The 22,466-nt window shown below is 44.6% G+C and overlaps 1 protein-coding gene across 6 annotated transcripts in view; it reads right to left on the reverse strand.

Annotated features, from left to right (window-relative positions):
- acsl1a (acyl-CoA synthetase long chain family member 1a) overlaps positions 1–22,466 on the reverse strand; it is a 53,903-nt gene that overhangs the window by 19,296 nt on the left and 12,141 nt on the right. For 3 of the 6 annotated variants that reach the window (XM_071406935.1, XM_071406931.1, XM_071406932.1), the window contains exons 1-5: positions 11,429–11,493; positions 10,833–11,034; positions 2,175–2,289; positions 1,145–1,209; positions 724–825 (exon numbers count right to left, since the gene is read on the reverse strand). In XM_071406935.1, coding sequence (XP_071263036.1) covers positions 724–825; positions 1,145–1,209; positions 2,175–2,289; positions 10,833–11,034; positions 11,429–11,478 — 534 coding nt within the window. In that variant the 5' untranslated portion in view covers positions 11,479–11,493. Of the gene's footprint in view, positions 1–723; positions 826–1,144; positions 1,210–2,174; positions 2,290–10,832; positions 11,035–11,428; positions 11,494–22,466 lie in introns of those variants that run through there. The other 3 variants (XM_071406934.1, XM_071406937.1, XM_071406936.1) reach the window with 1 other exon arrangement.

The following is a 22,466-nucleotide window of genomic DNA, read 5'->3' on the forward strand; positions in this document are numbered from 1 at the left end:
TACTGCAGTGTACTGCAGTGCATCTCCTCCTCATGGACTGCACCAGATTTGCCAGTTCTTGCTGTGAGATGTTACCCCACTCTTCCACCAAGGCACCTGCAAGTTCCCAGCCATTTGGGGGGGGAATGACCCTAGCCCTCACCCTTCGATCCAACAGGTCCCAGACGTGCTCAATGGGATTTAGATCCGGGCTCCTCACTGGCCATGGCAGAACACCTCCTGTCTTGCAGGAAATCAGTCATACTGCTCGTTCTGTGCGTGGTGGCATTGTCATGCTGGAGGGTCCTGTCAGGATGAGCCTGCAGGAAGGGTACCACATGAGGGAGGAGGATGTCTCCCCTGTAACGCACAGCGTTGATTGCCTGAAATGACAACAAGCTCAGTCCGATGATGCTGTGACACACCGCCCCAGACCATGACAGACCCTCCACCTCGATCCCGCTCCAGAGTATAGGCCTCGGTGTAACGCTCATTCCTTCGACGATAAACGCGAATCCGACCATCACCCCTGGTGAGACAAAACTACGACTCATCAGTGAAGAGCACTCCTGTCTGATCCAGCGACGGTGGGTTTGTGCCCATAGGCGACGTTGTTGCCAGTGATGTCTGGTGAGGACCTGCCTTACAATAAGGCAATATGTAAAAGGGGATGTGCGCACAAGTGAAAGCAAAAGTGTGCAAGAAAGAGGGAGAGAAAGAATTGTTGCTGCTCATTCCTCTTACCTCTGGCCTGTTCTGGGAAAAGATGCCGATATGCTTGTCTCCAGTCTGGGAGTGCCCCCGGTGGAGGAGAGCCGAGCCAATGCACTCGGCTTTGTCTGCAACCTTCACAAAACAAATAGCAAAGACACTCTTACTTTTCCCCATTTGAACAATCATATGATCCATACCGGTTTGAGGGAATTCATTGTTATGAATTACAAAGATAAAAAAGTAAAACATCTATATAAAGATGGGCACTAAGCAAATCTCTCAATTGTTAATGGCGTATATATCCTATTCATATCCTATTTAATTGTTCAAACTGACTGAAGAACATACTAATTAAGCAAATTAGCTGTAAAATGTCTAAAGTCCGTTGCGCAAAGAGAAATCAACTGGAACTACGTTTTCCATCTAAAAAAATTATGGCAGTATAGCTCACCTCTCGGTATGACAGCCACTCGTAAGGCTGGTTGGGTTTTCGTGATCCTAGACAGGGCCCATCATCTGGAAAGTAAAAGACAGTGAGTGCCCTTGTGACGACAACAAACTCACTGCAGTTCTCTATATGCTTACTGATGGAAAACCACGGTCCTTACACGATATTCTTCTCACAACTTAATACAAAAGTTGTAGAATTTTGTTTGCATTGCTCATTATTACTCCAGTGTTGTCCCTCAGAACAAAAGCATTTTGCTGCACCTGCGATAACGTGCAAATCTGTGTACGCGACCAATACAATGATTGAATACCAATGATTTTATGATAAGCCAAAAGTCAGTTAGAACCAGACCAGGGTAAAAATACTATTCAAACTTATTTTTGTCGGTGCTTGATTGAGCTTGCCTGGCACAATGGACCCAATAGAATGCACACGTGCAAATCCTTCCATCTGGCGCTCCAGGCAGACAAAAGCTAAGGCTAAAAGTATTTGAAAGATTTCAAATAGTATTTGAACCTAGGTCTGGTTACAACCATAGGTCGGCAGGATTGCACCATTCTAGCAGAGAATAATGCACACATCCCAATAGTGTGCTGCTGAAAATAATAGCATGATGCAGACAAACAGTTTTAGTAGAACAACTTTAACGAAAAAGTTAAGAAACCCTAAATTCTGACTATGATAACTGTATAATATGGAATGTGGTGATGGCAATTGAATTAGGTACATTACCATCACCAAATCATTGTGTTGTGGTTTACCTTGCCATGTTTTTGCAATATATACACAGACTATTTTCATCAGCGTAACATACATCTCCCTCAACTGTATATTACTCAAATGAACTCTCAAAATATTGATTTACTAATAAGGTTGCTTACTATTAAGACTGACTTGTCTGTTGCTGCATGCCTGTTGTCCTTTGAGTCTACACCTCAACTAAATAAAGAAAAGGTAAAAAATATACCCACCCCCCCCTCAAAAAAAGAAATGGTTGTGTTTGTTGATTTGTTTGTGGAAGAGTACTCACTGGACACCCGCATGCCTCGGAGGAATACTTCGTACATGGTCCGCGCGTCACTGTAGTAGTGTGTCATGTGCTCATCGTCGTTATTCAGAATGGACCGCCTGACGTAACCGTCACCCTATGAGGAGAGAGACATAGTTAAGTTGGGTCTTAAGAACATTTTGAAATGCAAATCGCAAAAAAACATTTTGCTACAGTGTGCCCTACTAAAACAGGACCCAGGTGTACAGTATGTGCCAGTGAAATAACTGATCCACTTAGAACTGGGGTTGACAGGACAGTCTTACACTGTGAGGGCTGGTGTGAGAACAGAATTCTGTACAAGCCAAGCAGCAACACACCTAATTCAAATAACCAAATTCTTAATTGAAGATTGTGGTTATGTGATTAGTAGAATAGTAACTGATTGGCTGGAACAAAGGCATGCATCCACACCAGTCCTTGCAGGGGGAAGATTCATTGCCCATCACTCAATTAGAGCAGTTTTACTCAATCTTGGTCCTGGGGCCCACAGGATGTGCCGGCTTTTGTTCAACACCGTATGAACACACCTGATTCAATGAATCAAGGGCTGGATCGATTGAAATGAAAGTGTTACTGCTGGGCAGGAAGAAAATGCTTGCTTACTGTGTGTATCCCAAAAACAATGGTTATAAAAAAATAAAGAATGTTAGTCTGAAAAAAAGGCAGGAAATATTTTTACCAAGATTTTGAATACACATTTCATAATTCCACTTAACCTCCTGCATTCAAACCAACCATGAACAAATGTCTCATGTCTTAACTGAAATAGAGAGTAAATAGTGTCATGCTCTGTGTGTAAACCTTGTGTTAAAATTTTGCAAGTGGACTAGCTGCTACACTCAGGAATCGCTTTTATGTAGCTTGTTGAAATAAGCCAAACATACAAAGGCATTCCCCAGATCCTATTTCGGTCACAATGAGACAATTCAGGCTGACTTGAGACAGACACACACACAAAGAGACAGAAACTTGATCATCGTGGTTGTGTGTCATATTTATAAATGGCAGTTCGGTCACACACACACACACACAACCTTTCTTATGGATACGTAAAAAGTATTCTATGGAGCAAGAGAATCAGAACAGCTTTCAGGTTATTTACTTGGCTACAGCTTTAGTGCAAAACAACAGGTATGTTAGGACCCATGTTAGCATGGGTTCACATTTTATTAGTCTGGGAAATGTATGGGAACCCATGTTCCCATCATCTAACGAAATGCTTACTTGCAGGTTCCTTCAACAAGTCAACAATAACAAAAGATAAGAATATAAACAGAAAGTATAATACAGGAAGGCACATTTTAGTCCAATATTTACATGTGTATTGGAGAAGGATGGGGCAAGTATATAAATTGATCAGTATAAATAGAGCCTGGTAGCAGTAGTTGTGATCTGTGAGTGTAGCATGAATATAAACAGCATGAATGGAGCATACAAAAACATTAACACCTGCTCTTTCCATAACAGACTGACCAGGTAAACGCTATGATCCCTTACTTATTAAATTCACTTAAAATCAGTGTAGATGAAGGGGAGGAGACAGGTTAAAAGAAGGATTTTTAAGCCTTGAGACAACGGAGACATGGATTGTGCATGTGTGCCATTTAGAGGTTGAATTGCCAGGACAAAATATTTAAGTGCCTTTGAACAGGGTGCCAGGCGTATCGATTTGTGTCAAGAACTGCAATGCTGCTGGGTTTTTCCACACTCAACAGTTTCCTGTGTGTATCAAGAATGGTCCGCCACCCAAAGGACATCCAGCCAACTGTGGGAAGTATTGGAGTCAACATGAGCCAGCAGTCCTGTGGAACGCTTTCCACACCTTGTAGTCCCTGCCCCAACAAACTGAGGCTGTTCTGAGGGCAAAAGGGGGGGGGGGGGGGACTCGTGTGTTTGTGGACACGAGTGAGCGCATGTGTGATAAGTTGCGAATAATCAGAGCAGATGGTCAGTCCAGTTCAAGTGTTCAGCAGTCTGCTGGCTTGTAGAGCTTCTGAGCCTGTTGGGACCAGACCTCATGCTCCGATACAGTCTACCCGACAGTAAGCTTGTGGGGTCCTCGATGCGAGTGCCTTCCTCATGCACCGTTTTGAGTAGATGTCCTGGATGAGTGGGAGCACGGTCCCAGTGATGTACTGGGCCGTCTTCATCACCCTCTGGAGGGCCTTGCACTCGTGGACGGAGCAATTCCTGTACCAGGCCATGGTGCAACCTGTCAGTATGTTAAAATGGTGCCGCGGTAGTATTTGGAGGACCCAGGGGGGCATGCCAAATTTCTTTAGCTGCCTTAGGAAGGAGAGACGCTGTTGCGCCCTCTCGCATAGAGTAAAGGTGTTATTGGCCCATGGCAAGTACTCGGTGATGTGGACGCCGAGGAACTTAAAAACATATGACTCTACTGCAGTCCCGTTGATGTGGATTGGGGCATGTTTCCTCCTCTGCTTCCTGAAGTCAAGAATAAACTCCTTTGTTTTGCTGACGTTGAGGGAGAGGTTGGTGTCATGACACCACAATGCCAGCTCACCTCCTCCCTATAGGCTGATTTGTTGTTGGTTCAGGCCTACAACCATGGTGTCGTCAGCAAACTTGATGATGGAATTGGTGTCGTGCAAACCCACGCAGTTGAGGGTGAACAGCAGAGGACTGAGAACACACCCCTGGTGGGCCGCTGCTTCAAGGGTCAGCGTGAAGGAGGTATTGTTGCCGATCCTTACAGCTTGTGGTCTGCCTGCCGGTCAGGAAGTCCAGGATCCAGTTGCAGAGGGTGGTGTCCAGACCCAGGGTTCTGAGCTTGGTGGGAACAATAGTGTTGAATGCTGAACTGTAGTCAATGAACTACATTCTCACATAGGAGTTCATCTTGCCCAGATGTGTTATGGTCGTGTAAATAGCGATGAAAAAGGCATCTTCTGTGGATCTGTTGGAGTGGTAGGCAAATTGGAGTGTACCTGGCATTCTGGCCTTGATGTGGGCCATGACCAGCCACTCGAAGCACTTCATGACGACCGAGGTGAGTGCAACGGGGCGAGAGTCTTGGGCATGTCACCTTGTTTTTCTTTGGGCACCGGGAAAATGGTTGCCTCCTTAAAGTTGGTGGGCACTACAGCCTGGGACAGGTTGAAGATGTCCGAGAAGCTGGTCAGCACACACTGGCCAGGGATGCCATCTGGGCAGACGACTGAGTATTTCTTCATTAATTCGAGAGTTTCTCACGTCAGCCTCGGTGAACAAAAGCACCTGGACATCCGGAGCAGTGAGAGTCTTCCTGGATGGCTCTGTATTTTCTGCCTCAAAATCGACCATAGACTGTTAAGCTTGTCTGGGAGGGAGGCTTCTATGGGAACCGCACAGATGGATTTGCTTTTGTAGTCTGTAGTCCTTACCACATGCAACAAGAGTTAGCTGTCGAACATATGTGTTGTCTTTTTGCATCCCTAATAGATTTACAGAGCTCTTAACTGCTTGCCTTGTACGAGTCACATGCCACCGAGTCATTGGGGTTCGTTCTGCTGACATTGACCCCTGCAGAACGAGCTCTCAGCATTGTACAGATATCTTCATTTATTCAGGGATTTTGGTTGGGGTATGATGTCCGGATTGTTATTGTGGGTATAACCAACACATTTCCTAATGAAGCCTGTGACTTGTTCCTCAATGTTGATGGATAAGTCCTGGGTGGATGAATCTTTGAACATACATTATACAGTGCATTCGGAAAGTATTCAGACCCCTCGACTTTTCACATTTTCTTATGCCTTATTCTAAAAAAAATAAAATAAAAATGAATTCCCCCATAAATCTACACACAATACCCATAATGACAAAGCAAAAAAGTGTAAATTTATAACAAATAAAAAAAAATGAAATATTACTATTCAGACGCTTTACGCAGTACTTTGGTGAAGCACCTTTGGCAGCAACTACAGCCTCGAGTCTTCTTGGATATGACGCTACAAGCTTGGCACACCTGTATTTGGGAAGATTGTCCCATTCTTTTCTGCAGAGCCTCTCAAGCTGTGTCAGGTTGGATGGGGAGCGTCGCTGCACAGCTATTTTCAGGTTTCTACAGAGAGGTTCAAGACCAGGCTCTGGCTGGGCAAATCAAGGACATTGAGACTTGTCCCAAAGCCACTCCTGCGTTGTCTTGGCTGTGTGCTTAGGGTAATTGTCCTGTTGGAAGGTGAACCTTCGCCCCAGTCTGTGTTCCTGAGCAGGTTTTCATCAAGGATCTCTGTACTTTGCTCTGTTCAGCTGTCCCTTGATCCTGACTAGTCTCCCAATCTTGGTTTCATCAGAACAGAACATTTTGTTTCTCATGGTCTGAAAGTCTTGAGGTGCCTTCTGGCAAACTCCAAGCAGGCTGTCATGTGCTTTTTATTGAGGAGTGGCTTCGTCTGGCCACTCTACCATAAAGGCCTGATTGGTGGAGCGCTGCAGACGAACTCTAGTCCTCTGTCAGAGTGACCTCCCTGACCAAGGCCCTTCACCCCCAATTGCTCAGTTTGGCTGGGCGGCCAGCTCTTGGTCTTCCATTTAAGAATGATGAGCCCACTGTGTTCTTGGGGGCTTCAATACTGCAGACATTTTTTGGTACCCATCCCCAGATCTGTGTCTCGACACAACCCTGTCTCGTAGCTCTACGGACAATTCCTTCGACATCATGGCTTGGTTTTTGCGCTGACATGCACTGTCAACTATGGGACCTTATATAGACAGGTGTGTGCCTTTCCAAATCATGTCCAAGCAATTGAATTTACCACAGGTGGACTCCAATCAAGTTGTAGAAACATCAAGGATGATCAATGGAAACAGGATCCACCGGATATCAAATTGCAAGTCCCATAGAAAAGGGTCTGAAAACTTACGTAAAAATATATATTTTTTGTAATTATTTAGCAACAATTTATAAAAACCTATTCTCAATGTCATTATGAGGTATTGTGTAGATTGCTGAGGATTTTTTTATAATCCATATTAAAATAAGGCTGTAACGAAACAAGATGTGGAAAAAGTCAAGGGGTCTGAATATTTTCCGAAGGCACTATACGCACACACGTATGTGGACACCCCTTCAAAATTGTGGATTTGGCCATTTCAGCCACACCCATTGCTAATATGTGAATTTAAAAAATCAAGCACACAGCCATGCAATATCCATAGCCAAACATTGGCAGTACAATGGCCTTACTGAAGAGCTCAGTGACATTCAACTTGGCACTGTCCTAGGGTGCCACCTTTCCAACAAGTCAGTTACATTACTGTCCTACTAGAGCTGGCCCGGCCAACTAAGTGCTGTTATTGTCAAGTGGAAATTCCTAGGTTCAACAACAGCTCAGCCGCAAAATGGAAGGTCACAAGCTCGCAGAACGGGACCGGCGAATGCTGAAGCGCAAAAACATTGTCTGTCCTCGGTTGCAACACTCACTACCAAGTTCCAAACTGCTTCTGGAAGCAACACCAGCACAAGAACTGTTTGTCGGTAGCTTCATGAAATGGGTTTCCATGGCCGAGCAGTCGCACACAAGCCTAAGATCACCATGCGCAATACCAAGCGTCGGCTGGAGTGGTGTAAGCTCACCGCCATTTGACTCTGGAGCAGTGGAAACGCGTTCTCTGGAATCACTCATCTGGCAGTCTGACGGACAAATCTGGTTTCGGCGTATGCCAGGAGACCGCTACTTGCCCGAATGCAGAGTGCCAACTGTAAAGTTTGGTGGAGGAGGAATAATGGTCTGGGGTTGCTTTTCATGGTTTGGGCCTGGCCCCTTAGTTCCAGTGAAGGGAAATGTTAATGCTACAGCATACAATGACATTCTAGACCACAGGTGTCAAACTCATTCCACGGGGGGCCGAGTGTCTGCGGGTTTTCGCTCCTCCCTTGTACTTGATTGATGAATTAACATCACTAATTAGTTAGGAACTCCCCACACCTGGTTGTCTAGGGCTTTATTGAAAGGAAAAACCAAAAACCTGCAGACACTAGGCCCTCCGTGGAATGAGTTTGACACCCCTGTTCTAGACGATTCTGTGCTTCCAACTTTGTGGCAACAGTTGGGGAAGACCCTTTCCGGTTTCAGCATGACAATGCCCCAGTGCACAAAGCATGCTCCATACTGAAATGGTTTGTCGAGATCGGTGTGGAAGAACTTGATTGGCCTGCACAGAGCCCTGACCTCAACCCCATCAAACACCTTCGAGATGAATTGGAATGCCGACTGCGAGTCGGGCCTAATCTCCCAACATCAGTGACCAACCTCACTAATGCTCATGGCTGAATGGAAGCAAGTCCCCGCAGCAATGTTCCAAGATTTTGTGGAAATTCTTCCCAGAAGAATGGAGACTAAGGGGGAACCAACTCCATATTTATGCCCATGATTTTGCAATGAAATGTTCAACAAGGTGTCCACATACTTTTGGTTACGTAGTGCATTTCAAAAATCAGTATACTCTTTTTTTTCTTCTTTAAATGTTTTATTTAGTTAAATAAAAGGTTAAGGAACACAACAAGTATTTGTTTTGATTAATGAGGGTGGGGCAACTGTACAGCGTGTACGTCAAAAACTCCTTCTCTCTCTCTCTCTCTCTATCAATACCTGCTCCTCAATCATTTCCCTCCAAGGACCCAAAATTTGCCCAGATACTTTGGCCCATTTTTTGTGTATTTCTTCTTTGGGCCCCCATTATTAACCAAATTAGCATAGTTCTATGCAAAATATATATTTACAAATGTCCACGGGTTTAAGATGGACCAGTCCATCTGGCATTTGTCTTAACTGCCCTATGGCCAATCTGTTTCTGCAGCCGTCAACCACAGAGCAAAAACAAATACTCTACTAAACTGCCATGTGCTCTGTGAAGTTGGCCACAGATTTACTAGACAAAACAAGCCTGCTTTTCATTGCAGAAAGTTGTTTCCTACCCTAGCTCACTCTCCCTTTGATGATCTGAAATGACTAAATAAAGCTAGGGTAAAGCTAGTGTAACCTAGGCTACCTGGGGTGGCTGAGGTTAGAGAAACTGGTCACCTTCCACTCACAGTGAATGAGTGAGAGTGAAGGGCGGCAGAGAAGAGGCATGTTGTAGCTGGGTGAAGTGGAGTGAACAAGGACAGAGGGGGGGTGAGTGAGGAGGGGTGGCTAATTCTCTGGAATGGAACACAGCCTAGATGGTTGTCATGGTGACAAAGGGGCCCATGCTGACAGGCCCAGTTACATTATTGTGGTCTCTGATTCTCCGCTCTGGGTGAAGTTTCCTCAAGGTACAGATCTAGGATCACCCAATCCTAACCTTAAACATTTGTAGGGAAAATGCTAAACTGACCCAAGATCAGTGTCTAGAGTGTAACTCCACCCTACTCTGGTCCTCCTGTGACCAGCTTTGAGAACTGTATATCATTAGGGTTTGTGTATGTGTGTTCAAACCACTGCTACATCTTCTCAAAGACGACAAAGACAGACCTTTTACCTTTTCAAACTTCACTTAGAAAAACAGGCAGCAGATGCTAGAAGGGAAGACTGCCTCCACCCCAGTATTTACCATTAGTAATGAATCATGATATGAGTATGTGTCTGCATAATGACTTTGTATTGTACGTTGAATAGAGGGCTGGCTGAGAAAACGAAGACACAAGTGTTTTCCATTACACCACACAACGCAATTCTATTACACATTTTCATTGTCTTCGACACACACATAAAATAACAGATGAGGACTGTAGGAATGCAGTGCTGGCACAGCAAAGAACTTCTCGTGTTTACGTAGGCCAGAGCAGGAACAGCTTTCTCAAGTCCTCCCACTGCCAACACCGGGGTGTGTGCACTCACTCACACACACCCATTAATCTCACTTCTTAAGCAAGATAAATACAGAGACTTACTCGGTATCCAATTGAAATCGGGGGAGTCCCTTAAGATGCTTCAATCTGTACTAGTGCACACACACAATCAGTGACTCACTCAAATGTAAATAGTCTTGGACTACATGCTCAGACAAGCACACTTGTTGTCTGGCCTCCTACTCTGTTACTGGGATATAATATTTTGAAAGTAGAAAGAGAAAAATCTGGTCCAACACTTCAAAGTGTTGTTAATAAAATAAACCTGTATATTAACCTGTGCAAACAGAGACCAAAGGCTACAGTACTAAAAATACATGGGACACATTGTCCAAACACCCATATTAACTGTCTGAACTTTTGAACCGCCTTAAACCAAGTTAACATTAACAATAGATGCACTATTGTAAAGTGGTTGTTCCACTGGATATCATAAGGTGAATGCACCAATTTGTAAGTCGCTCTGGATAAGAGCGTCTGCTAAATGACTTAAATGTAAATGTAAATGTAAACATTACAACACTCTTCAGAAATGTACACAATAATAACTTACTGTGGACAAGTACAATGCCATACAGTAATGAAGACTGATGCATCTATAGACAGTTGTCTTTTGTCACATGTAACTTTTTTTGTTGACAAATCCAGCCATTATTTCCTCATCACTTCCTCCTATGCTGTTACACAAGTTGTCTCAGAAACGAAGGAAACCTATGCTCTTTGGACTTGTGCTGGAACATTAAAAAAGGGGCAAACTAGGATTTGAACATAAAGAAATAAAAGTAACGAAAACTATCCCTTACCACCATGGCCACTGACTGCATGTTGAGGTCGCAGGGCGGCTTGAGGGCCTTGGGCCGCGTGGCGTACCAGTAGGTGGTGAGGGCGGCAAGGGCACCCACACCCATCAGCATGTTGGTGGGCAGGCTGTGCATGTACTGGCGCACATCCTCCATCTCTGGGATCCGCAGCTGTCTCAGGAGCTCCTGGGCCTGCATCTTCTCTCTGTTGTAGAGAGAGAGAGAGAGAGAGAGGAGAACAAACATTTAGTGCAACACATATCAGTAGTCTTTGAAAAGTTACATTTCCATCTCCCCTAGCACCTAACTACCTCCTCAATATGTAAAGACATGAAAGAACTGCATAGGGGAAAGCAATAATAGCCAAAGGAGGACTAGTGCCCGGTTCCATTCGCCGACCCCGCACACTGAGGACTGAGCACATTTGAGGTGACATGTTTTACTGCAAGGAGCTTTGGTTGAGGGTGGAGCTACATTTATTACCAACATTGTTTGTACCCATCTTATCCCCTTGGTTCTAGAAACATTATAGTAGGTAACACTGAAATTGGTTGGTCCCATTACTCTCAAATGGCTTCCTTTCCTTTGCCTGCACTCACCTATAATAAGTAGACGGCTTAAAGCGACAGTAATAGTAGGCTTCCTTCATCGCATACAATCTTACACCAGTGCAGCTGACGGAAATGACGAGGAAATCACTCCAGAACATTGAGACAGAGCTACACATTTCATGAAAAACGTAAACAAGATTGGAGAGAAAGGGTTTAGCGCAACACATTTACATTTAAGTCATTTAGCAGACGCTCTTATCCAGAGCGACTTACAAATTGGTGCATTCACCTTATGATATCCAGTGGAACAACCACTTTACAATAGTGCATCTAACTCTTAAGGGGGGGGGGGGGGGGGGGGGGGGTTAGAAGGATTCCTTTTCCCTCTCCTAGGTATTCCTTAAAGAGGTGGGGTTTCAGGTGTCTCCGGAAGGTGGTGATTGACTCCGCTGACCTGGCGTCGTGAGGGAGTTTGTTCCACCATTGGGGTGCCAGAGCAGCGAACAGTTTTGACTGGGCTGAGCGGGAACTGTACTTCCTCAGAGGTAGGGTAGCGGATGCGAGCTTCAACTGGAAGCCAGTGGAGAGAGCGGAGGAGCGGGGTGACGTGAGAGAACTTGGGAAGGTTGAACACCAGACGGGCTGCGGCGTTCTGGATGAGTTGTAGGGGTTTAATGGCACAGGCAGGGAGCCCAGCCAACAGCGAGTTGCAGTAATCCAGACGGGAGATGACAAGTGCCTGGATTAGGACCTGCGCCGCTTCCTGTGTGATTTTACCCCTTTTTCTCTCCAATTTCGTGGTAGCCAATTGGTAGTTACAATCTTGTCCTGTCGCTGAAACTCCCGTACGACTCGGGAGAGGCGAAGGTCGAGAGCCGTGGGTCCTCCGAAACACAACCCAGCCAAGCCGCACTGCTTCTTGACACAATGCCCACTTTTATCCCGGAAGCCAGCCCCACCAATGTGTTGGAAACACCGTACACCTGGCGACAATGTCAGCCACAGGAGTCGCTGGTGTGCAATGGGACAAGAACTTCTCTGCCGGCCAAACCCTCCCCTAACCTGGATGACGCTGGGCCAAATTGTGTGCCGCCCCATGGGTCTCCCGGTCACAGCCGGCTGTGACAGAGCCTGGACTTGAAGCAGGATCTCTAGTGGCACAGCTACAGTAGCACTGCAGTGCCTTAGACAACTTTGTCACTTGGGAGGCCTCATAGCTCCTTGTATTATATTATTTTCCCCATCACCATACACTTGACTTGCAAACATAATGAACGCCTTAGGGGAGTCAAACTGACACTCTAAACATTCCATAAACCAATCCTGAACACAGGTTTCCGTCATGATATCAGGACACCCGCACATGGCACATCTCATTTTAGTGAGGAAGTAAGACGTGGTGACATTTCCTGTTTGGAGTGCTTTGATAGTGAGCTCACTGGAATCCCCTCTTCCCTGCACACCAGGCCAGAGCCCTGTATAAACACTTCCTTGAAGTCAGCATTAATCTCATGATCCAGCACGGTTTAATTGATCCAAGCAAAGGGGGTGGATTGATAGTCCAGGGTATAAGGCAACATGTGACAACTGCGTGGGTACTTTCTACAGCAGGGATTGTCAACAATAATCAGCCGCGGGCCGATTGTTTCTTGAGCGGCTGGTCGGGGTGCCGGAGCATAAAAACAAAATAATTTGTAGACTGCAAATTGACCACAAGAAGCACAAACAGATATATTTCACTAAAACATTTCAAACATCTATAACGCATGGGAATAATTGGGAACATATTTCCTAAATTAAAATTGATTTCCTGGTGTTGTTAACAGTCTTATGTCCAACAATGAAAATACAAAAAATATAATTTTTTGAACAGTATTACCTTAAGGAAGAAGTTTATAGTACAAGGCCCTGAGGCTCTAGTCACTCACTCTCCACATGGAGACCAGTGTGACCGTCATAGGTCACAGTCTGTGAAGGACAGTCACCTCACAACATGTTCAATGTCAACAACTCTGTCAATACAACAACATTCAGCCAAACTGAAAGTTGCATTACTTTTCTATTTTACTTTACCAGTAAGTTGACTGAGAACACATTCTCATTTACAGCAACGACCTGGGGAATAGCTACAGGGGAGAGGGATGAATGAGCCAATTGTAAGCTGTGGATGATTAGGTGGCCATGATGGTATGAAGGCCAGATTGGAAATTTAGCCAGGACACCGAGGTTAACACCCCTACTCTTACGATAAGTGTCATGGAATCTTTAGTGACCACAGAGAGTCAGAACATCCGTTTAACAACCCCTCCGAAAGACAGCACCCTACACAGGGCAATGTTCCCAATCACTGTCCTGGGGGATTGGGATATTTTTTTAGACCAGAGGAAAGGGTGCCTCCTACTGGCCCTCCAACACCAATTCCAGCAGCATCTGGTCTCCAGATCTTTAAATCTAAAGACGACTACACTTCTACTCTCATTTCCCTTCAATTGTGACAGAATATTTTTTGATGATCCTGTTTGTTCTTAAAAAGCACTTCTTTGCAGGACAGAGGTTTGTTACCATTGGGAAACTGCACTACAGTCTCAAAGGTGCTTCATCCTGTCTTGGCACAATTACAGAGATCAGAGTGAGAGGTAGAGAGAAACAGCAAAGAGTGAATAGGTCACCCTATGCTCTTTGCCCCTAGACTGCCTGCCACTATTGATGACTGAGAATGGTTAGTTAGACAGGGAGATGGCTCAATTTTGACTTCCAAGAACGGTGGCAGTCACATTTTAGCCTAAGAACATATTCAAAATATGATTTTGACTTTGTTCACATTTCTGTCAGAGAAAAAAAATTAAATGATATTCACATTGTGACAATCATTGAAAAATAGCCACAAAAAAAAGGGAGATAGGTACCTCTACTGATGCAGAGCAGTTAGTCTTTACCTTGTATCCCTGAAGTAGTAGCAATTGCTCCCAGAGGGGACTGAGCTACTGTAGACCTTTTAGTTCTCACAACTATGAATAACAGTTTCCAGGCTAAAGTAACCCCCCCTTTCAAAACAGCAGGCGCATGAGGCGCTGACGCTCTTCTGAGCCACTCATTGGCGTTCCGCTCAAGGAGGCAGTCATTGAAAAGCGTGTGCCGGTCTGTGTTAGAACCACGAATAGGGCTGTGACTGCCATGGAAGTTTTGAAGTGACCATCGTTATAAAAAATATATATTTTAAATTAAATACATTCTCCTCTCCTTCAATCCTGACTGCATGTGCTGCTGCTTCAGGGGCGGGGTATTGTCGAAGCAACCAACTTACTTTTTTGGAGAAATGTCCTCTGGTCTGATGAAACAAAAATAGAACTGTTTGGCAATAACGACCATCGTTATGTTTGGAGGGAAAAGCCCTGATCTCAATCCTATAGAAAATTTGTGGGCAGAACTGAAAAAGCGTGTGCGAGCAAGGAGACCTACAAACCTGACTCAGTTACAGTCATGAGGAATGGGCCAAAATGTGGTAGCTTGTGGAAGGCTACCCAAAACGTTTGACCCAAGTTAAACAATTTAAAGGCAATGCTATCAAATACTAATTGAGTGTATTTAAACTTCTGACCCATAGGGAATGTGACGAAATAAATAAAAGCTCAAATAAAATCACTACTATTATTCTGACATTTCACATTCTTAAAATAAAAATGGTGATCCTAACAGACCTAAAACAGGGAATTTTTACTAGGATTAAATGTCAGGAATTGCGAAAAACTGAGTTGAAATGTATTAGGCTAAGGTGTATGTAAACTTCGACTAATATAATTTCTAAAATTAATGTATTAAAACATTTTAATTTTCATGATGTCTTCATCCATTATCGTCGGTTACACGATTATAGAATTACCGTGCCAGCCCTAACCATAAAAGCTCCAATAGATCCCAATCATAGTAATTGAAGATTTAGTCCAGGATGCTAATGTTGCTAATGGCAGAGCCATCACATCTGAAACATGTTAATGAAGAAAAATCTAATCTCACGTAAACAGGCCCCGGGGTAGACCATTCGCGGGAATAGCTGGTAGCATGACGCAAACACACTGCCAGGGACATTAGAGATTATAACAAGGAAGAGGTACAGAGGGTAAATGTTGCTGTTTTTACTGAACAACCTCCAGATATGGAAAACTGCTTAGGTCAAACAAAATGGTGGAATTCTTAAGACTAGGGTAACTACCACAGCCGAATGCTCGCTATACTTAAAACCATTGCCATTTCCCTCTCAGCCCCCCTCTTATCTTTATTTCCATACCAACCTGCCCACTCTCCTAAGTGTGTGGTATGTGCATACAAGCGTCTGTGTATGCATGTATACCACACACACACACACGTAAGACACATGTGTGCGCGCCTCAGTCAGCTGGCCGGGGAGAGCAGGGAAAAGGGACATGCCACAGGCATCACATGGCTTGGCTGTGACTCGTTTCCAGGCTAAAGGTAACCCTCCACTGCTTCTCCCCCTCCAGCCAGCCCCTCCATAATTGGCCTGGGAGGATGATGGGCCAATGGCAGCGCTCACCCACCAGTCACCCCACTCAGACAGAAAACTGAAGACATTGGAAAAAACTGAGGGGGGGGTGGGGGTCACAATCCAGCTGGTCTGTTTGACCACAGAACGCACAGAATACAGTGCTGTCAACAGCTAGAAAATGGTATGTGGTTCAGTCATTTCAAGTCAAGTGCATGAGTCAGACGATCTAGGTTTATACAGAAACATTCTTGCAGATCTCCTGGATATGATGTGTGATGTTAATAAAATATGGAGTATAACTTACTAGCTACTTTTACTTATGAAAACGAACATAGAAGAGTGGTTAACCTGAGCCATGTTCAAAGTATAAAATTGTAAAATTCAGGTTGTTAAATGGTAGGCTACTTGTTGGTGCCCTGCACAAGTTTTGAATACAATGCAAAAAAGTATTCATACAGGATAACTGTAGGGGATTGACAAGAGAAGGATCAACTATACTGAACAAAAATATAAAACACAACATGTAAAGTGTTAGTCCCATGTTTAATGAGCTGAATTAAAAGATCCCAGAATTGTTCCATGCGCAAAGCTTTAATTTCTCTCCAATTTTACACACAAATTTAAATCCCTGTTACTGAGCAGCCTTTGCCAAGATAATCCATCCATCTCGCAGGTGCAGAATATCAAGATGCTGATTAAACAGCATAATCATTACACAGCACCTTGTGCTGGGGACAATAAGATGTGCAGTTTTGTCACAACACAATGCCACAGATCTCAAATTGAGGGAGCGTGCAATTGGCATGCTGACTGCAGGAATGTTCACCAGAGCTGTTGCCAGAGAATTCAAGGTTCACTTCTCTACCATAAGCCGCCTCCATAATTTTTTTACCCCCTTTTTCGTCATAGCCAATTGGTAGTTACAGTCTTGTCCATATGGGAGTTGCAGCAATGGGACTCTGGAAAGGTGAAGGTCGAGAGCTGTGCGTTCTCCGAAACACAACCCCGCCAAGCCGCACTGCTTCTTGACGCTTAACCCGGAAGCCAGCCACACCAATGTGTCGGAGGAAATACCGTACACCTTGCAACCGTGTCAGCGTGCATGCGCCCGGCCCGCCACAGGAGTCGCTAGAGCACGATGTGACAAGGACATCCCGGCCGGCCAAACCCTCCCTAACCCGGACGACACTGGAGCAATTACACGTCGCCTCATGGTTCTCCCAATCACGGCTGGCTGCGACACAGCCCCGCCTCAAAAACCGCAAACCACGTGTAACCAGGCCAGCCACACCACATCTGGCTTCTTCACCTGTGGGATCATCTGAGACCAGCCACTCGGACAGCTGACAAACTGGGTTTTCACAAAATAATTTCCACACAAAATGTCAGAAACCGTCTCAGGGAAGCTCATGTGAGTGCTCATCGTCCTCAGCAGGGTCTCGACCAGACTGTTATGACGCCGAAGAACAGACTTCGATGGCCACTGGCATGCTGGAGAAGTGTGCTCTTCACAGTTTAATACCGGTTTCAACTGTACCTGGCAGATAGCATGTATGGCGTCAAGTGGGCAAGCAGTTTGCTGATGTCAACGTTGTGAACAGAGTGTCCCATGGTGTTGGTATGGGCAGGCATAAGCTACGAGATCCTGAGGCCCATTGTTGTGCCATTCATTCGCCACCATCACCTCATGTTTCAACATAATGCATGGCCCCATGTTGCAAGAATCTGTACACAAATCCAGGAAGCTGAAAATGTCCTGTACGACAGCATGTTCCAGTTCCTGCCAATATCCAGCAACAGTTTATTTTTTACCTTTTTCTCCCTGATTTTGTGATAGCAAATTGGTAGTTACAGTCTTGTCCCGTCGCTGCAACTCCCCTATGGACTCGGGGAAGGCGAAGGTCGATAGCCATGAGTCCTCCGAAACAACCCTGCCAAGCCGCACTGCTTCTTGACACACTGCTCGCTTAACCTGGATGCCAGCCGCACCAATGTGACAGAGGAAACATTGCAGACAAAGTCAGCTTGCAGGCACCCGACCCTCCACAAGGAGTCACTAGAGCGCGAGGGGACAAGGAAATCCTGGCCGGCCAAACCCTCCCCTAAACCGGACGACACTGGGCCAATTGTGTCCCGCCTCATGAACCTCCAGGTCACGGGCGGCAGTGACACAGCCTGGGATCAAACTCAGGTCTGTAGTGACGCCTCAAGCACTGCGATGCAGCGCCTTAGACAGCTGTGCTACTCGGGAGGCCCCAACATCCAGCAACTTCGCACAGCCATTGAAGGAGTGGGACAACATTCCACAGGCCACAATAAACAGCCTGATCAACTCTATGCGAAGGAGAGGTGTCACACTGCATGAGGCAAATGGTGGTCACACCAGATACGGACTGGTTTTCTGATTATTATAATATTTTTTATGTATCTGTGACAAACAGATGCATATCTGTATTCCCAGTGATGTGAAATCCATAGATCAGGGCCTAATGAATTTATTTCAATTGACTGATTTCCTTATACAAAATTTAACTCTGACATCTTTGAAATTGTTGCATTTATATTTTTGTTCAGTGTAGCTTAGTTTGGCTGTAGACAATGGCTTCCCCTTGTCATAAAAGCTATGAGTTTGCTATAACGTACACAATTCAGAGAAAGCTCTTTCTAGAAACTCTAGAAAAACACGGGGCAGTGAAGCCAGATGACGTCACCAATGACACCAGGACTAAGATGATAGATCGATAAGTAAATATGCTTGATGATCTGTATATATAAAAAGAAAGAAAAAAGAAAGCGTGACTTCCCATATCTGAAAAGGAGATTGAAGACTTGAAATGGTAACACTTCCTATGAAGCAACAATGAGCGCCTATATCATGCATTGTGGTGCATTATGCAGTGTATAAGACAAAAATGCTTATAATGCATTAAAGAGATGGAAATGTACAGTATGTCTTACTAAAAAAGAGAATAAAAATATTGAACGGTTTACCTCAAGTGTTTCCATCTCACACCCAGTCACAAACAAAGACACAAATAGCATTTAAAGGAAAGTCTCCATTGAACATGATTAGGTCCAGGAATGAGCTTATTCTGAACCAAGTCAACTCCCCTACCCCTGAGACAGACCAATAGACAGGTACCACACCGGGGTTCAAATATATTAACAATTTTGAGCATTTGATTGAGTCTACCTGGAGTGCCAGATGGGGCGGGATTTGAAGTTGGGACTTTTCTACTGGTTTATCGAACCAGACAGGCTCAAACCGGCACAGAAATTATGTTTAATGTATTTGAAACCCAGGTCTGAAAAGGCACGCAAACAAGACACTCCAGTCTATTCAGGTTAAGAGTGTTAGACTTCAAGGAAGTGAAAGCCCCAGAGATTGTCAGCTTGACGACTGGGATCTGTATTAAGCACACTAGCCCAAGTACTGAAGCCAGGCTTTTAAACCTTTCCCACTCCTAAGCCTGTTCCAGATACAACCGATAGCCCCTACCCACTCTTAGGCCTGCTTCAGATACAATGCCTAGCCCATTCCAAGGCCTGGTCCAGAAACACATCCTCTAAAGCTAAAGTCAAGGGAATTCTTTAGAAGACTAGGGATTTAAACTGCTATAGGTGTATGAAAGCAGCGTGCTAGCTCAGTTTCAATTGTTTACAGTTAGAAATGCCCAGAGGGCTTACACTGTCACAATACCAGCAACTCCACTTCTAGATGTACAGTGTATTCATTGAAGTGGGACTTTCTGAACCTGGCAATTGCAGACATAAATCTAATTCAAATAGAGGTCACTGAGATAGAACATCCAGGAACATTCAGGAAGATGCAATTCTGTAACGTTGCACCTTCCTGAAAAGCCCCTCTTGAATCCACCTTGAATTCTCAGGACCAAAGCCAACAGGCTTCCAGTCTCAGTGATGTGAAAATTCCCATAAATTGGAGAAAATCAGCAGCACCATCCCTGTAGCATATTGATTCTCTCCTGAATTAGCACAGTATGGATACTCTAGCCTAGTGCAACAACCTTTGGCATACAGAAAAACCCCTCAAAACCGCCATGCACTATTCAGTTATTGAATAGGCTGTGTGTGCGTGCGTGTTGTGATTTGTTAAGCGCTGATGCCTCATTGATAATTCAACAGCATTAGCTACAAATAGCTCTGGAGGATGTTGTAGTAAAGGGGCAGGGGGATCGTTATTCTATACATACAAAGTTGTTAACATACGAGACACACACACGTTGGGGGAAGCATAATAGATTTATTTCACTGCAAGGGAGCAGGGAGGTCAATCTAGACTAGTGTGACTGAGGTGGCTAGTTGTGGAATGACTGTAGGGGGTGGGGAGGTAACTGCAAAGTGATCCATCCTTCTATAATTAGCCCTGCACGGACACAGCCTCATCTTTCACCCTCAATCCCCACTCCGCTTTGGACACAAAAGTGACTTTGATGGGGAGAGCAGCATTCATGAGGACAGCAGGTGACCCGAGAGGAAATCAAATGTGCTGGGTCACGACCACACTGTACAGGGTCATAGAGAGATGGGACATTGGGGAGGGGTGAATGTGAGGGAAGGTTGTCCGCACTGCAGGCATGGCTCGGTGACTGCAGCCTCCCGGTCAACAGGACCGAAAGACAGTAGTCTGCTAAAATGGCTTCAAAACTAGCCATAGGCCGGTCACAGATCTGTTTGTGCCATCTTGCCAACTCCTATGGTCATTCTCACACCTAACTGTAGCCATATAGCACAAACAGATGTGGGACCAGGCTTACCTAACCTGCCAAGTTTCCATGAGGCTCCCACCAACACACTGCAGATTCAACCACAGATAGTAGAATCCCTTTATTTGCCAAGACCCATCACACCCATTTACAAACAAAACCAGGGTCAGCACTTTTAATTGGAAATTACATTTACAGATTGCACCTAAGAATCTGAGTCTGGGCTATGAATCCTAAAAACATGGTAGAGGACAATTTCAAAGTCATACTTTATAAAATCAGACCCAAACCTAGTTCAATTTCAAACTGCATGTGCGTTTGTCAAAAAGCCATTCATAACCATGATCCATAAGAGAATAGCTCTGTACGCATCTCTCTACATGTAACATCAAACACAAAGCGCCAAACCTGCTGTCTTAACATTCAAATAAAATGTAGGGGTGCAAAGGTTTAGTAAATCCATGCGTCACGGTTCGGTTCATACCTCGGTTCAAAAAGACTTCGTGTTACAGGATAAATTGTCATCCAGTGGTGAAGAACCATTAGGCCTAAACCCCAAATGTTATATTTATAAATCACATTCATACATATTTTTATATCAACAGTTCGTTACAGCACTCCGATCCCACTGTGGCTATACATTATCATCTTTTTTTTTTTAGGGACTATTGATTTTCTTCGCAAACAATTTAAAATCACCACGCTTTCACACCGAAATGCTACAAACTCAAAACAATTTGGACTAATATCCATTTAGCATCTAACTATCAATGGAAAGCATTAAACACCCTTAATCTCCTCAGCTTTAGCCCATTTAGCCGTTTACAGAGACAGAGGTAAGCAGGTAAGCTCTAAAATTACACTCAACGGAATAGGGTTCTCGCCAATGACGCGCTAATACCTTACAGCTCACCCCTGCCCGAGTGCCGATTTCCTGTTTGACCAGGCCGTGGTCAGAGCCTTGGTAGAAGTGTTGTATAAATAAAGGCTCACTGACTTGCTGTGGCCTGAGGGCTTTGGCCGTTAGTAACCCCCGCCAAAGACGAGCGGAGCAGGCAGGTCACGGTGGAGAGGCAGTGCACCCTTGGCCCTGTTCCACAGAGTGGTGTGAGAAGGGAGGGAGAGAGAACAGGAGAGAGAGAGCTCCGTAATCTGAAGCGGAAAGTGCTAGATTCTCATGTGAGAGACGCCGAACATTCGAGACGAGAGAGGACCAAGAGTTTTTTTCTCCACACCACAAGCCTCCATTTCCAGATTAACTTGAATGGTTTGGGATGAATGCTGTCATTGTACTTCAAAGCTGACAGGACAAGAATCCTCCACATGATAATCACAATCACAAGTTTGTAAACTAGAGCAATTGGTCTGTGTTCATCGCAGCAAATTAAATCAAATGGTATTTGTCACATGCGCCGAATACAACAGCTGTAGACCTTAGTGAAAGGCTTACTTACAAGCCCTTACCCAACAACGCCGTTCAAGAAAACACCTAAAAATAAGACATAAGAATAACTAATTATTAAAGAGCAGCAGTAAATAACAATAGCGGTGCTATATACAGGGGGAACCGGTACAGAGTCAATGTGCGGGGGCACCGGTGTAAAGGTAATATGTGCATGTAGGCAGGGCAATATGGCCAAAATCTCATATCACGATATAGGTCATTTCATATCCCGATAACGATACATATTACGATATTGCACATTATGTAAATTCAATGAATAAATAGTTTATATAAAATTACCACATGTAAAGGCCTACTTCTTACTACCTTTTGAATTATACTCAACATGTAAAAAGGTACTTTCTCATATTTGATTCTTTCTCCTTTTATTTAGAACCTTGGTGCAAATTT

Source organism: Salvelinus alpinus, chromosome 6 (genome assembly GCF_045679555.1).
Source record: "Salvelinus alpinus chromosome 6, SLU_Salpinus.1, whole genome shotgun sequence".
NCBI classification, from domain to species: Eukaryota; Metazoa; Chordata; class Actinopteri; order Salmoniformes; family Salmonidae; genus Salvelinus; species Salvelinus alpinus.